General features: G+C 39.3%; 1 protein-coding gene across 3 annotated transcripts in view; it reads left to right on the forward strand.

The window, feature by feature from the left end:
- LOC133879681 (tubulin-folding cofactor D) overlaps positions 1-16962 on the forward strand; it is a 36330-nt gene that overhangs the window by 12641 nt on the left and 6727 nt on the right. For all 3 annotated transcript variants that reach the window (XM_062318362.1, XM_062318364.1, XM_062318363.1), the window contains exons 6-10: positions 2591-2707; positions 2822-2926; positions 5053-5223; positions 5337-5552; positions 14995-15193. In XM_062318362.1, the coding sequence (XP_062174346.1) occupies positions 2591-2707; positions 2822-2926; positions 5053-5223; positions 5337-5552; positions 14995-15193 (808 nt within the window). The remainder of the gene's footprint in view (positions 1-2590; positions 2708-2821; positions 2927-5052; positions 5224-5336; positions 5553-14994; positions 15194-16962) is intronic.

A 16962-nucleotide genomic window follows, 5' to 3' on the forward strand; every position in this document is an offset into this window, starting at 1 on the left:
ACTTCGCCAAGTCTTATCGTGAAGTTGAGAAGGTGGTAATGGTTCGTGGGGGCAGAAATAAGGCCGGCCGTTATATGGAGGTAGCGGTTTCTGCAGAGGGTGGTCAGAAAGGTATCATTTGGCTTCTTGAGGGTCGTGGCGGTGGGGATGGCATAGGTTTGCGGGAGAGTTGCGTCAGTTGTTGGCATCTTTTTAAGCCAAACCTGAATTGTAGAGTTCTGTTGAGTTTTCTTCGGTGGGGTAGCAGTTGGGAGCAGGCGTGAAGGCTTCTTCGTCTGGGCGCTCTTTCATGGAAGTGGTGTGGGCTACTATTAGTTCTCCCACGGACTTTGGTGGGTTAAAGAAGCCGATTTTGGGCCTTCTTGATCTGTTTCTGGTGGCGGCTTGTTTTGAGTGGGAGAAGTGGTGAGAATCTGAGATGGGCGGTGGATTGTTCTGAGATGAAGAAGATTATGGAGAAGAGGGTGGAGGCTGATTTAGAGGAGAGCTCTGGGTCAATGAAGAAGGCAAAGAAGATGAAGGGTACTCTCGTCAATCGCTCGTAGAAGAAGATTCTAGGGTTTGCTTGGAGAAAGTTGTCCAATCGGATTAAGACCGAAGTGGGTCGGGGGATTGGTTATGGGCTGGATCATTTACCCACAGTGGGTTTTAAAGGGTTTTGTCTAGGCCGGTTCGCATCTAAGCCAAACTGGTTCGTGAGAATATGGCTTGGGTTCGGTGCCTCGAGCGGGTTCTAGGGTTCTTTCGGATCCTGGGTCTATTTCTTTGCCTGAAGATGTCGTAGGTCTTCAGTGAGACTTGTTTCTTCACCATCGACAGTCGAAGTGCCATCTTCTTTTGCAACCGGGAATTTCGAAGTCCAGTAGAGTGGGTCTTCTCAGGTGAGGTTTGCTGTCGCCGGTGGGTGTGTTTCAACTCAGGCGGTATCTTTAGATCCTGTCTTGGTGTCGGTGTTGGAGGATGTAGCTCTACCTTCTTTCTTGATCGCAAACCCTGTTCCTCCAAGGTTTGTTTTTCCTCCCTCCTCGACTTTCTCTTCTGATCCGTTGTTTTCTGTCGATATAGCCCTTTATCGGACAACAGAGACACTGTCTGCGGTGTCTCTGGAAGTTTCCCTCAGGTCTGAGGTGTCTTCTTTGGCACCAGTAGGTTTTGGTGATGGGTCTGTCGAGTAGCAGATTCAGTCTTCCTCCACTAGGCAGAAACCTTTTTCTTCCGGTGACTTTCTCTGGTGTGTTTGAGTTGGGAGAAAGGTTACGTTTCTCTTCTCCAGTGTTGTTGGTATCTAAGCCGTTTCAGAGTTACTATAAGAGGGCTAGAGAAGGCAGAGCAATGCATTTGGATGAGAGCTTATTTGTAGAGATGATGGCAACAATGGGGACAGATATTGTCGGTGGGACCAAGTCTTTGCAGCGCTCTACAGTGGAGGATTCCAGTAAGGCAGTTTCTATGAAGGCTGTTGTTAAGCAAACTTCTCCGGCGAGGGGATTTATTCGAAGGGGGTTTCTCAATCGGTCAATGCAACCCACTCTCTTGCCTTAAGTGTCAGTTGTGTCGTCATCGACTCTTGTTGCTAAGGAAGTTGGGGTAGAAGGGACTCCTTCCCTTTTGGGTGGTTGCGGCTCTCCTAACGTTGGAAAGGATGAGGATTCTGGGTTTAATGGTTTGATTCAGTCTCAAAAGTGGCCGGTAGGCTTTGGCCTGAATGGGGAGAGCATAATGTGGGATCAGGGCGACAAGTTTTGGTATGGGGAGGATGGAGATTCCCCTTACCCTTTGGGTGTTTTACATCTCGACATGCCATTGGATTGCGCGTTGGATGGTGATGAGGACGACGATCCATCCTTGGCAATCTTGGATGCCATTGATGAGGAGTTTCATTGGAAAACTATGGTTGCGCGCCAAAAGACCAAAGCTATGAGGGAGCTGTTGAACTTGAAAAGCTCCATTAACTATGGCAATGCAAGCGCACCTTTTCAGCGTTGGCAAGGGAAGGCTCACATGATGTAGTGTTGAGTGCGTCTTGAGTTTTAGGGTTTTAGGGTCTAGCAGGTTTTTGGTTTTCTTTCTTTTTTTTGGGCTGGTTTGGTTGTTCCTGTGTATACAATTTGTGTACTTGGGCGCTTTACGCTTTTTTTAATATATTTTTACACTTATAAAAAGAAAAGAAAAAAAAAGAAACTGATGAATGAAGAGGGAATGCAAAGGAAAGGACTGCGATTTCTTTCTTTATTTTTGATGTTCGAGATTGAATTTTCCTTGTTTGATTTTAAAGTGGAGGAGAAAAGAAAGAAACCTATTTGTAGCCAATTTTTATTTTTTATTTTAAATATAAATTTTGCCTTTCCTCTTTGTTAGTTGAAGTGTATATGTTGTCCCTGCGATTCCTTCCTTCCCAATTAAACATCCAAAACAGAGGAATATATCATTCCCTCCCCATTTTTATTTAAGTCACCACCCCCCCCACCCCTCCCTCAAAAAAAAAAAAAACCTCTCTAAGTGCACTTCTAATTTTTGTATGATTCGCTAATTTCATTTTCATCATTTATACTAGTGATTTGATGTTGGCATTATTGGTATGGTAATGCAGGACACTGTTGTGCGTTGGTCTGCTGCAAAAGGTATAGGCCGCGTAACCTCACATCTCACGTCTGCCCTTTCAGAAGAGGTCCTATCATCTGTCTTGGAGCTGTTTTCACCAAGTGAGGTATAATATTGCCGTTGCTCTTTTTTGCATCTTGTTTCCTGTGAGAATGTAAGCTATTTAATAGCATACCAAGTTTGAGGTGTAGAGATCTTATGACATATTATATATTTCTAGGGTGATGGATCATGGCATGGGGGTTGCTTAGCGTTGGCTGAACTGGCACGTAGAGGATTGCTCTTACCTATCGGTCTTCCCAAAGTTGTACCTGTTGTGGTGAAGGTAGTACCTGTAAATATATAAAACTAGAACCAATGAATTTGAAGTTTTGTTTTTGTCATTTTATGCTAGAATTCTTTCTCTTTGATTTTTGTTATAAAACTTTTTCCTAAAAACAGGATATTCTGTTAGTTCCCTAAAATTATTACTTGCTCTTCTTATTTCCTCATCTATGTTTGATATATCAATGGGGCGTTTGAATGGGGAAAATCTATGGATCCTAAAAGATTATCTCATTTGGTTGCATTTTAGTGGAGGGAATCCAGATACCCAAGGGAAAGTCATTCCCTCCCAATTGCCTTTTGCTGGGAACATAGATTCCCTTCTTTGGGAATCCACATTCCCCTGGCCTTAAGAATGTTTTTTTTTTTTTTAAATGACAAAAATGGCTACATTCTTTTTGTTGTTCCTTCTATCTGTTTTTATCATTAATCAAGACAAAATTGAGTTCTATGCCTATATTAATATTTAATGTTTATTAAAGTTTTAATAAAAGAATTAATAGGCAATAATAGCAAAGTTAATAAAATTTAGAAATAAATAGAACGTGTCAATAACATTCTAGTCTGGTGATAAACTAATAAAAACTTTTATAACCAAATGAGTGCAATGTTATGGGTGTCAACTTGCTCAACTCAAAGGTTTTTTTTTAGCATACAAAACATAAAAATAGAGTCCTACTTGTACTCTAAAAAAAGAAATTAAGGATCCAAAAATATCTCTCTTTGTATAGTGCACAAATCTAATGAACCCCAGGGACCACCAAAAAGTGTTTATTGCTAATTATAATTTTGTTGTTGGTAAATTGAGAAAATGAGTTTATTTGTAAAATTAGTAAAGAATCCAATAAATGCAATATTATGTTCTATCAAAATAAAGTTATACTGTTTGTCATTAGAATATTTTGTAGCCTTTCTTTCACTAATAGTAGAAGATTCAAATTGCCTTTATGATAGTGATTAAAAGGTTGGAGTACTTTCATGAAATGTATTATAATGCATTAAGGTAGAAAGATATTTAAAAAATAATTTGTATATAAAAGTGAAACTATTTTATTTAACAAAAAATGGAAATGAATAGGTTTTATTTTGTTGTAGATAAAAAAAGAAAGAAAAAAAATCAAATAGTATAGACAATTTATATATTGGGAAATGAAAGAAAAATCATGGTTTATATATAGTTTTTCTTCCCTGTCATTTTTTATTTTATTTTTAAATAATTTTGTATCAAATATCCTTATGCACTTGAAGAGAGAAACATAAGAATATTTTGGGAAGTAAAAATAATTCCTACTAGATGCCTACGAGTAAATCAGACATGGAAATCTCATATTCCCGAGAATCCTATCATCTAATCATTTCCAACGTGGATTTAGTCGCATTCCTGGTAGTCTAGATTCCCATGCATCACATTCCTGGGAATGTAGATGATGGGGGAATGTTAAATTCCATGAATCAAACGCGCCATGTAATAGTAAAGTGTAAGATGTCATGACAAATTACTTCTGGGTGGAAGATGACATATTTGAGTTTCTTTTCTACAACCTGGGTGACGTGACCTTTAGTGCTAGTTGAGTGTTTTTTTACATGTCTGCTTGATGCTAATTTATTTTACTTTCCAAGTTATAGGTCCAGACTTGAAAATTTAGGAGACATTCAAGTGGGAAGTTATGTTATGGTAGATTGAGTACTTAATTGAGTTAATTCTAATGTGGCATAGATGCTCTCCCGTGGCATTTCATTAAGGAATACTACTCTATCCTTTCATCTGTGTGTACTAATTATACTTATCAAAATCTGTGTACTAATTGTATTCCATCCTCTAGCCTTGTCATTTATGGATTTTAGTTATAGTCCTTATTATTGTATCAATGATTGCTCTTTTTTCTTTTTTTCCCCCCAAAAAAATCTTACCCAATGGATGAAGTTAATGTGGTGGTAAAATTTTGAATTTTTTTTTTATTGGCTTTTACATGTCTTGGCCTCATTTAATACCTCTTCTTTTCATTCATCTTTATATTTATTGGACATTTGTTTTTCTAAAGACTCAAGAATTAGAGAGATAAAAACCTTGGAGCAAAAAATCCCTGTATTGCAACACCAACACTGACCAATAAATCCTTTTTGCAGGCACTGCATTATGATATTCGAAGAGGTCCTCATAGTGTTGGATCTCACGTTCGTGATGCTGCTGCCTATGTTTGTTGGGCCTTTGGTCGTGCATATTATCACACAGATATGAGAAACATATTAGAACGGCTTGCTCCACACCTCCTAACTGTGGCTTGCTATGATCGTGAGGTGTTGACGTTTTGCTATTACCTTTTTGTTTTGTTTTGTAATTTTAATTGACCTGGTGAAATTGTTTATTTCTGATTTCATCATTGCTAAAGCTTTTAACATCTAATGCTTAGGTTAACTGTAGAAGAGCAGCTGCAGCTGCTTTCCAGGAGAATGTTGGAAGACAAGGGAATTACCCGCATGGCATTGATATAGTGAACACTGCAGATTATTTTTCACTTTCTTCGCGGGCAAACTCTTACCTTCATGTTGCTGTTTGTATTGCTCAATATGAGGGGTATCTTTACCAGTTTGTGGATGAACTGCTGAATAACAAGATCTGTCACTGGGTATCTAACTTAATCTTCTTTTCATGTCTTTCAACTTTGTTATTTGAGAAAGCATATTAATAGAATTTTATGGAATATGACTTGTTTTGTCTTTTTTCCAGCTTGATGGTCTTTTAACACTGGTAAATAGATTCTAGTTTGTTTTCTCTAAAATGAATTTTCAGCAGCCAAATGTTTCACAAGAAAATCTCGATTATACCATATATTCATTGTGTCCTCAATTTTTATAAGAACTGTACTTAATTTGCTGAATGAACACTATATTTGAAAGTGGTCTGTGAAGTTATTAGTTGTTATTAGCAAGTTTGTTTGAAGTAGTATTTATTTATTTATGTTTCTTAACTTGTATGATTACAAAATGAACATGGAATAAATTTATAATATTGTTCCTCTAAAAGTCATGGAGAGTTGGTGTTTTGTGGAGGCTAAAAAACTTTTGTGCTCTCGGTGGTAGAAGGATCCTCAGTGCTTAGAGTGGAAGAAAGGAGGAGTTTCTCTGAGTCGGCTTATTTGGGAGTTTAGAGCTTAGCTTGGTTGGCTTCGACGATGGAGAATATGTTGCGGTTTTCAGTTGTCAGTTTGAGAAGAGTCTTAATGCTAATTTTGTGTCTCTAATTCCAAAGAAGACTTGTGCTATGGATGTTAAAGATTTTCGCCCATTAGTTTTGTGGGAGGGATGTATAAGATTATCTCCATGGTGCTCGCGAACAGCTTTAAGTCAGTATTGGGCAAGATTATCTCCAACACACAGAATGCTTTTATTGGCGGTTGACAAATTTTGGATTCAATGCTTATTGCTAATGAATGCTTGGATAGTCAAATTCGATTGGGGGAATTTGGGCTACTGTGCAAGTTGGATTTGGAAAAGGCATATGATCATGTTAATTGGGACTTCTTGCTCTATTTGTTGCAGTGTTGTGGTTTTGGAGAGAAATGGAGGACTTGGATACGATTTTGTATTTCTACGGTGAGATTTTCTGTTCTTGTGAATGGAATCCCGTCTGGTTTTTTTAATAGCACTCGTGTATTGCAACAAGGGGACCCACTTTCCCCTTTATTGTTTGTAGTGGTTATGGAGGCATTGAGTCGGATGCTGATTGCGGCAATGGATTAGGGTAACTTGCAAGGTTTTCAGTGGGTCCCAGGGATTCTAATGCTTTAGTTGGGAATCATTTACTGTTTGTCGATGACACGTTATTTTTTATGGTACGCAAGTAGAACAAATTAGACATATGCGCTGTATCTTCTTATGCTTTGAGGCAGCTTCAAGTTTGCGGATTAATTTAGGAAATTCAGAAATTGTTCCTATCGGTGAGGTGGAGGATGTTGAAGGGTTGGCTGATGTTGGGTCGCATCTTTGCCTATGACATACTTGGGTTTGCTGTTGGGTGCTTTTTATAAGGCCGTTTCTATTTGGAATGGTGTCATTGAGAAAATGGAATGGCGGCTGGTTGGATGGAAGTGGATATATTTGTCGAAGGGTGGTCGGTTGACTCTTCTTAAAAGAACTTTTTCTAACCTTCCTACATATTATCTGTCGTTTTTCCCTATTCCAATGGGTGTGGCTAATCCACTTGATAAACTTCAAAGGGATTTTTTATGGGGTGGCATTGGAAATGAGGCAAAATTTCATTTAGTGAATTGGAAAAGGATTTTGTACTCCATTACAATTAGGTGGGTTGGGAGTTCATAATTTCATCCAGTTTAATCGAGTTCTTCCGGGAAATGGTTGTAGAGGTATGGTAGGGAGAGAGAGGCATTTTGGCGATTGGTGATTGACGTTAAATTTGAGAGTCTAAGGGGTGGGTGGTATTCTAAAGCAGTGTTGGGTACTTTTGGAGTGGGAGTGTGGAAACAAATTAGGAGGGGGTTGGGAGTTCATAATTTCATCCAGTTTAATCGAGTTCTTCTGGGGAAATGGTTGTGGAGGTATGGTAGGGAGAGAGAGACATTATGGCGATTGGTGATTGACGTTAAATTTGAGAGTCTAAGGGGTGAGTGGTATTCCAAAGCAGTATTGGATACTTTTGTAGTGGGAGTGTGGAAACAAATTAGGAGGGGGTGGGATAAGTTTCGTACCCTTGTTCGTTTTGAGGTTGGGGTTGGGTTACAAGTAAGTTTCTGGCATGATTGATGGTGTGAGGAAAGATCTTTGAAGCAATGCTTTCCAGTGTTGCTTAGTATTGTGAGGAATAAAGATGCGATGGTGGCAGATAACTTGGTTGTTCAAAATGGAGTTATTCAATGGAATATTATTTTTACGCGTCCAGTTCAAGATTGGGAGCTGGAGATCGTACTTTCCTTCTTCGCTCGGCTTTATTCTAGTTCGGTTCGACATGGAGCGGATGATAGGTTAGTTTGGAGCCTCTCCAAAAGGGGTCTATTTGAAGGGAAGTCCTATTATGAGGTGCTAAATAGGAAAGATGACCCTTCATTTCCTTGGAAGAGTATCTGGTGTGTTAAGGCTTCAGCAAGGGAGGCTTTCTTTGTATGGACAGCAGCTTTAGGTAAAATTTCGACGCATGACAATTTGCGAAAGATGAATGTCGTGGTGATTGAATGGTGTTGTATGCGTAAAAAGAGTGGGGAGTCCATTGAACATATGCTACTTCATTGCGAAGTTGTTTGCGATCTATGGAGCTATCTTCTTACTCTATTTGGGGTAGAGTGGGTGATGCCATGAAGGGTGATGAGATTGTTGAATAGTTGGGAAGCGTCGTTTGGGTATGGTTCCAATAAGGAAGTTTAGCTGTTAGTTCCGATGTGTATAATGTGGTGTATTTGGCGGGAGCGGAATACGCGGCATTTTGAAGATGTAGAGACATTGATGTTAGAACTACGGAAGCGTTTTCTTAACACGTTATATATTTGGACAACGACTCATCATAGTTTGAATGCTTTTACTTATGCAGATTTTTTAAATTTATTTTCTGTTCGATCCTATTAGGGGTACTCTTATATACTTCCTGTATATTAGGGTTGCGTCTCTCTATGCTTTATTAATGAATTGACATTACTTATCAAAAAAAAAAGGATTTTGTCAAGTCATTTAGGGAGGGGTTGAACGTTCTCATTGTTAGGAGAGGTGATAATGTAGCCGATAGGTTCCTTGAGGTGGCAGCGTCAAGAGGCTCAAGTCCTAAAGCTTGGAGATTTACAAGGTTCTGCGTTGCCGGTTGTACTCCCGATGGATTGTTTGGCTCCGGTGATGGGGTCTGGCGGTGTTGGAACTGTTCGGTCATCTCTGGCAGAGCTAGAGGAAGCTGATGGTTCGGTTCTGCCTCCTTCCCTTGTTCCTATTTCGACAAACTCTTCTCCCCTTCCGGAGTTGTTTTCAGGGTCAATTTCTTCTAGTGTTGGGATCGTTGGGTCACCTTCGGCCGAGACAGAGGACGTCGGTGGCTTGGTTCCGCCTCCTTCCCCTGTTGTTCCTATTTCGGCAAACTCTACTCCTCTTCCAGAGTTGTTTTCAGGGTCAGTTTCTTCTGGTGTTGGGACTGTTGGGTCGCCTCCGGCCTAGATAGAGGATGCCAGTGGCTCGGTTCCGCCTCCTTCCCCTATTTTTCCTTTTTCGGCGAGTTTTTTTCCTTAGCCAAAGATGGCTTCTGGGATAGATCTTGCCGATTTTCAACCTCTGCTAGAGAGACAACCTTGGGCCCAGTAGTGTCTTTGGTTTCTGCAGATAAAGCTTTGGTGGTTTCTAGTGAAGCTGTGATTGGTTAGGCTGGGTTGGACTCTTCGGGTGCCTCTCCCGATGGTGCTGTGCCGAGTGCCGTGTTGCATGTACCCATTCTCAGTCCTCATGGCTCTTCGGAGGATTCTTTGGTGGCTGTCCTGTTTACTTGCACCTCCCCTGAATTTTCTGAGTTGGGGGCAAAGGAGTCATATGGAATTGGATTTGTTTTCGGAGGAGGAGCCTTCTCCTTTGTCTTGCTGTCCAGTAAATAAGTTTGGGGGGAAGTCTGGGAAGCGGTCTTCAGATTGGGTTTTGCATTTGGTTTAGGAGTTCAGTCATTTGGTGGGGCTTTCATGCAATGGTTTCGAAGGACGACTTTTGGCCTTGTTTGAGGATATTGTAGCTAGAAATGATGAAAAGGAAGAGGGTCCTAGCATGAAATTGGGCAATAAAGGTACGAGGGAAGTGAACAGGTAAGCTTGTTCTATTAATTATGACGCACACTGTGGCAGCGCTTCTTGTGGCAGGAGCAATGGGAGGGTGCATAGAGGATTGTTATGAAGCTTAAAATTCTTTCTTAGAATGTTAGAGGGTTAAATGAGGGTGGTAAGCATTTGAGAGTTAGAAATCTCATTAGGCAATGGAAGGCGGATGTTATTTGCTTACAAGAAACTAAACTGGAGATTATTTCTAACAACATTGTGAGGAGCTTGTGGGGTTGTCAATTTGTTGATTGGTGTTATGCAGCCTCTTGTGGGGCTTCTGGTGGTATTATGCTTATGTGGGACAAGAGGCTAGTAGAAAAGATTGAAGTGTACGTGGGAGAGTTTGTTCTTGCCTGCTCTTTTAGAAGCGTAGCTGATGACTTTTCTTGGGCTTTCACGGGGGTCTACGGTCCTTGTAATGACATTATCAGAAGGTACTTTATTTCTATGCAGGGTCTTATGGATCTTCCTCTAGCAAGATGGTCGTTTACGTGGTCTAATAATCAGGATATCTCCTCTTGGTCTCGTCTTGATAGGTTCCTCGTTTCTCCATATTGGTAAGTCAAGTTTCCAGGTCTTCTCCAGAAAAGGTTTCCTAGATTGTGCTCTGATCACTTTCCTATCCTCCTTTACTGTGGTGGTATTCATTGGGATTCTAGACTGTTCAAGTTTGAGAATATGTGGTTAAAGTCTGATGAGTTTGTGGATAGTGTGAGACTTTGGTGGTCGTCTATCAAAGTCCATGGGCCCATTTCACAGTCAAAGACGCTTTGAGAGAAGAGGAGATACCATAACTTATAAAGAGGTTAGGAAGAATATAAACTAGACGATGTGGAGCACTTTTAATTCGCCCCCTCACGTGTGAGACTATTGGCCAAACACGTGAACAGAACGGGGGGAAAGGCCCAACAATCGGAAGAAACTTGGCTCCCATACCATATCAAAGTCCATGGGCCCATTTCACTCTCAAAAGACGTCTTGCGCTTGAGTTTAAACACCCATTTGCAGCCTACAACATTTTTGGTTGCCTGTGGAGGAACAAAGGACCATGTGCGGTTTTTGAGGAGAGCATTGAACTCAACTTGCATGGCATTATGCCATTCACTGACCTTGACAACATTGGAGAAGCAAGTGGGTTCAAGAAGTGCAGCTTCTAAGAGTAAAGCCCGAGGTAGAGGATTTCTAACCGTACCATCTGTGAGTTGCCGGATCTGTCTAACATTGTTCTGAGATCTGGTTCGCATAGGGTGAAGTCTAGGAGGTGCCATGTCCAGTGATTGGACAGTAGTAACATCTGGCTCTACATGAATTGAGGAAGAGCTGGTAGGAGAGTGAGTGTTGCTGGAATTTGTATTTAATGAAGATGGAGATGGAAGAGTTGGAACCGAGACATTGATATTATTAATTGGACGGGAGAAAGAGCTGTAAGTAGGTGAATATGAAGGAGATTGAACTAACTTTCATGAGGTTTGAAGGAAGGGAAAAACATCCTCATGGAAGACTACATCCTGAGAAATATACATATAGCCAGATTCATGATGATAGCATTTGTAGCCTTTATGGTGTGAACTATATCCTAAGAACACACATTGTTTGGATCACAAAGAAAACTTATGGGAATTGTAGGGTTTAAGATTAGGAAAGCAAGCACACCCAAAAACTTTAAGGAATTTATAATCCGGGACCCGAAAGAAGAGTTTTTCAAAAGGAGAGATTTTTCAACAAAGGAGTGGGCATCCGGTTGATCAAGTAACAAGAAGCAAGACCAAGCTTCATCGCAAAAGGTTTTGGGGAGAGAAGTATTAGCTAGTAGGGCTAGTGTAGTCTCTATTAGATGTCGATGTTTCCTTTCAACACACCCTTGTTGTTGATGGGTGTGTGGATAGGAAACACGATAAATAATGCCAGTGGATTGAAAATATTTATTGAGGGTACTATCAGCTAGTAAGGCTAGTGTAGTCTCTATTAGATGTCGATGTTTCCTTTCAACACACCATTGTTGTTGTTGATGGTATTAGAGCCAAAGGTCCTAAGTTTGAACCTTGATTTCGTCATTTACATCACATTTCAATTAAATATTCTGCCTGTTGGGCCTCACCTATTAAAAGGAAGTCTGAGCCCCCATGTAAGGGGGAATGTTAAAGTATTGATTAAGTGATTAAATTTATCTCTTCCTATAAGTTTAAGCTTTTGGGATAAGTGGTGATTTAATATCGTCTTATCACTTTCAAGGCCCTCCTAGCTTCATCTTTGCTCAAAAGCTTAAGGCCTTAAATGTTGATCTTAAGAGGTGGAACGAGGAGGAGTTTGGTAACATGGAGTTTCTTAAAAAAGCTTTGAATGAAGAGTTAAGTGCTCTTGATAGAGTAGAGAAATTTTGTAGTTGAACTCCTGAAGAGAAGGAGAGGAAATATTTGGTTATTAGAGATTTGGAGAATTCTATTCTTCAGGAGGAGCTTAGTTGGAGAAGATGTGGTTTTGGGGAGAAATGATGTTCTTGGATAGTGCATTACAGCTCTTCGGTGCGTTTCTCTATCTTGGTGAACAGCACTCCGTCTAATTTTTTAGTAGCTCTCGCAGGCTTAGACAGGGTGATCCTCTGTCTCCTCTTCTGTTTGTCATTGTTATGGAGGCTCTAAGTAAGTTGATCACTGCTACTATCCAGAGAGGTCTTCTTTCAAGCTTCTATGTGGGTTCTAGTCGCTTTGAGGTGGTAAACTTTTCACATATGTTGTTCGCGGACAATACTTGGTTTTTTGTGGGGCTAATCCTAACTAGCTTCGCTTTCTTCGTGTGTTGTTCTTGTGCTTCGAAGCTGTTTCAGGTTTGAAGATTAACTTGGCTAAGTCTATTTTGGTTGTAGTGGGTTGTGTGGATGGTTTGGCTAGCATCTTGGGTTGTGGGGTTTCCTCGTTACCTTTAAAGTATCTTGGTCTTCCGTTGGGGGGCCTCTTTTAAGGCCAAGTCTATTTGGGATGGTGTTCTTGGAAAGATTGAGAGGCGGTTGGCTAGCTGGAAGCGGATGTACCTGTCCAAGGGTGGTAGGGTTACCCTTATAAAGAACACTCTTTCCAATCTCCCTACGTTTTTCTTGTCTCTTTTTCCTAATCTTGCTAGTGTGGCAAATCGTATTGAGAAGCTCCATCGTATTTCTTATAGAGAAGTCTAGGTGAAGAGTTCAAATATAACCTGGTTAGCTAGTCCAAGGTTTGTTCCCCTATTTCTGAAGGAGGCTTGGGCATATAGAATTTGAGGATTTTAACAGGGCTCTGTTAGGGAAGTGGTTATGGTGTTATGTGCATGAGAGAGAGGCTTGGTGGAAACTTATTGTGGATGCTAAGTATGGTGGTGTGTGGGATGGGTGGTGCTCCTTAGATCCCTTTGGGTCTCATGGAGTGGGGCTTTGGAAGAATATTAGGAAGGGGTGGAGTTTGTTTTGTAGTCATACTAGATTTATTTAGGACATGGGTCCAGGATCAAATTTTGGTATGATGTGTGGTTTGGAGAGATGACCCTCAAGGAAGCTTTCCCGGTTTTATATGGCTTTGCTCGTGACAAGGAGGCGCTTGTTGCAGCTCACTTGGTTCCAGAGAGTGGTTCACTTCAGTGGGACATTAGCTTTATTCGAGCAACCCACGACTGGGAGGTGGAAGTCTTGGCTTTCTTCTTCACCTTGTTGTATTCCATTAGAGTGAGGAGTGAAGGGGATGACAAGCTTTGGTGGACTCCTCACAAAGGGAAGTTTGATGTTAGTTCTTTCTATAAGGTCCTTGTTTGCAAAGAGAAAGCTTCTTTTCTTGGAAAAGTATTTGGCGGACCAAAGTTCCCTTGAAAGTGGCTTTTTTTGCTTGGTCGGCGGCGCACGGGAAGATCCTTATCTTGGATAATCTCAAAAAGAGGCATGTCATTGTGATTGATAGGTGTTGTTTGTGCAAAATGAATGGGGAGTCTATGGACCACCTTCTTCTCCATTGTGAGGTTGCTCGTTCTTTATGAAATGTCATTTTCAGCTGCTTCAGTTTGTCTTAGGTTATGCCTTTTCGGGTGGTCGATTTATTCGTTTGCTGGTGGACGGGTGATCACTCTTGGTGTGCTGAGTATGGAAGATGGTTCATTCTTGCCTTTTTTGGTGTCTGTGGATGGAACGAAATGATAAAAACTGCGAAGACAAATAAAGGACGATTGAGGAGCTCAAAACTCTCTTTTTTTAGTCGTCGTTCTCTTGGACTGTTTGCGTTCCTAACTCCCTTAGTGATTAGCTTTCATGATTTTTTTTGTTCTTTTTTCTTCTCCACACTAGTTGCTTCTTGTATACTCCATGTGTGCTTGTCTGCGCTTTACGTTTTTTAATGATATTTCTCTTACTTCAATAAAAAAAAAAAAGAAGTTATTTCTTTTTTGATTATGACGTTTTGGGGAAGGTGAGAGAGCTTGGGTTTTTATGTTTTGCACAGTTAGATTTTAAATGGTGAATATAATGATTGCTTTTCCCTTTTTTCCCCATTTTCTCAGATTTGTATTTTCAACCTTATTGATGAGTTTGGTTCTATAAAGTTTTTTGATTCATCCAAAAAAAAAAAAAAAACAAAACTATGCAAAATAATTGTTATTGTACCTTTTTTGTTGAAAATGAAATATTTTCTTGTAGTTTGGAAACATTTTTACCTTTTAAGGACTTCTAAAGAGTGTTATGCTCAAAAGTCATGAAATATGTCTGTTTGAAAAGGAGATCCTCAGTGCTGTGTAATTTTAAATATGTGAAGCGTGTTACTAATTTCTGATTCTCGGGAAGGGGTCAAGGTTGAGCCGGGTTGTCTTCATTACTTGTGCAAATTCACACTAATTTTAATGCAACATTAGATGGCCATTGGTAATTATTTTGATGTTGTCCTTCCCAAATAACATTAAGTTCCTTGAAAGTCACGTTTACACATGTCCATAGTGGATTTTATTTCGGGCAGGCATATTCCATAACAATAAACTTTTTCATATTCCTTTCGTTTTCCTAATTCTCCCTTTCCGGTAGGAAGAATGTGAATTTCTTTTTTCCTTTCTGCAGGGACCTGGAGACTGGATACCTTATTCCCCATTCCTTTTCTATTGAACTTATTTGTTTTTCTTTTCTTTTCTTTTTTTGATGGAAATTTCATAGTTGTTATTTCTTACTATATTCAAATTTTACCACGAGCAACTCATGGTGTGGAAGCATAGTATTATAGTTATGTTCTAATTTTGTTGGGATCTATAAAATACATTGCTTACTCATGGTTGATGTGATTAGGATAAAGGCTTGAGAGAACTTGCTGCAGAGGCTCTTTCTGCTCTTGTCAAATATGATCCTGAATATTTTGCAAGCTCCGTAGTGGAAAAGTTAATTCCTTGTACTCTCTCATCTGATTTGTGCATGCGCCATGGTGCGACTTTGGCAGCTGGTGAACTTGTTTTAGCTCTACATCAATGTGATTGTGTTCTTTCCTCTGGTTGGTACTCTTACCTTCTTCAAATTTATGTAGTTGATCCAAATCAGAATGCAAGTACTTATTCGTAGTACTCGCACTGTCTGATAATAGATTATGTGCTTTCCTTTTTTGGCTGTACCATAATAGATGAAAGTTTTCGAATAACGAAAAATTTATCTATTTAACTTCCTATGGTACTCTTAGATTTGAATCCACATTTTTTCAATTTTGAACTGATCTTTTTTGGTCCATCTAAGAGTATTTTAGGAAGTGTGTTTGTTTTATTAAAATGTGTGTCATTTGTAGTACTTCTATTGCAACCCAGAGGGAGTATTAAAAACTTGTTATTTATGGTCCTTCTAGAGTTATTAGTCTCTGATATACTAAAAGGTTTTTCTTTAAGGGTCTTCACTTAGTCCGTATTTTCATGCTTGCTTCTTTAAGAATGGAATTTATAGTGCCAGGTGTTAAATTTTTTTCAGTAGTGTCATTAAATTTGGGTTGGAAAACAGAATGTTTCAGTAACATTTTAGAAGCACTTTGCCTAGTAATGGAACTGTGCATAAATTCTATATATAACATAAAGCAAGACTTATTGCATACCGAAGTTGCTTCTGTGAATTAACTTGTCTATACATGTCAAATGTGAAATTAAAGCCTAGATATTACCGAATAGTGTGCGTTAAAAGTATGGTAGATTAATGCAGCATATGATATTTCATGAAATTACATAATCATAACATTTAGTTTTTCCATCTATTAATTTGATTTAGTTTTACAAAATATATTAAGACAATACATAATGAGGTAAAATATATGATCAAAATCTAAGGAAGGCATCATACCTCGAAAAAAAAAACATGTATGGATACTCTAGACGAAGATAAAAAGAAAAAAAAAAACTATGGATTTGTTTGGTACAGTTAATTTTTTTTTTTTTTGATGAATCAGATTTGTTTGGTAAAGTTTTTGACAAGTGTTTTTTATTTGGTGTTTTGAAAAATTGAAAATCGAAATGTTTTCTGTGGGGGCCACATTTGAAAAAGTGTTGTTTGGCGGGGTCACATTTGTAAACTTGTTTGGTAATTGAAGTGTTTCTGAAAAGTGTTTTGATTTAATTCTGATTTCTTTTTTCAAAACATTAAAAATAGAAAAAAAAAAAAAAAAAAACATTGGGCTTGCTAGAAGCTGGCCTCCATGGTGGCGGCCAGCACCCCTTGTCTGTGACGGGTGGAGTAGATAGATTCGATGGCCATAATAATGACTGCCACATAGATCTAGTGACCACCACATAGATCTAGCAGCCACCGTGAGGCTGCTAGCCAGATCCGGCAACCACCACAGTGGCCGCCACACGGGTTTGTCACACAGAACCATCAGGCTAGACACATATCTAACACTTTTTTTCTTTTTCTTTTTTGTAACTTTCAAACCGCACATATTGGGTACTGGTTTCTATTTTTTGATTTTTAAAACCAGTTTTTAGACCAATTACCATACATGTTTTCTAGAAAATAAACAACGAAAATATTTTTGTGGAAAGTGTAACGTGTTTTGTGCTTTAAAAAGTGTTTTTGAAAACGAAAACTGAAAATTATTTTCTATGGGGCCACATCTAAAAACTCATTTGGATAACTATTGTTTGAAAAATGTTTGAAGCACTTTTTAGGTTTTGAGGGTGAACAATGTGTGTAATTTGTAATTTGATCACTCAGAATCAATAGATACGAAATTATTGATTAAGACTCTAGAATTAAGGACAAGATAATTCTTTGGAAGTATCTCATATG

This window comes from Alnus glutinosa, chromosome 10, assembly GCF_958979055.1.
Source record: "Alnus glutinosa chromosome 10, dhAlnGlut1.1, whole genome shotgun sequence".
Lineage (NCBI taxonomy): Eukaryota > Viridiplantae > Streptophyta > Magnoliopsida > Fagales > Betulaceae > Alnus > Alnus glutinosa.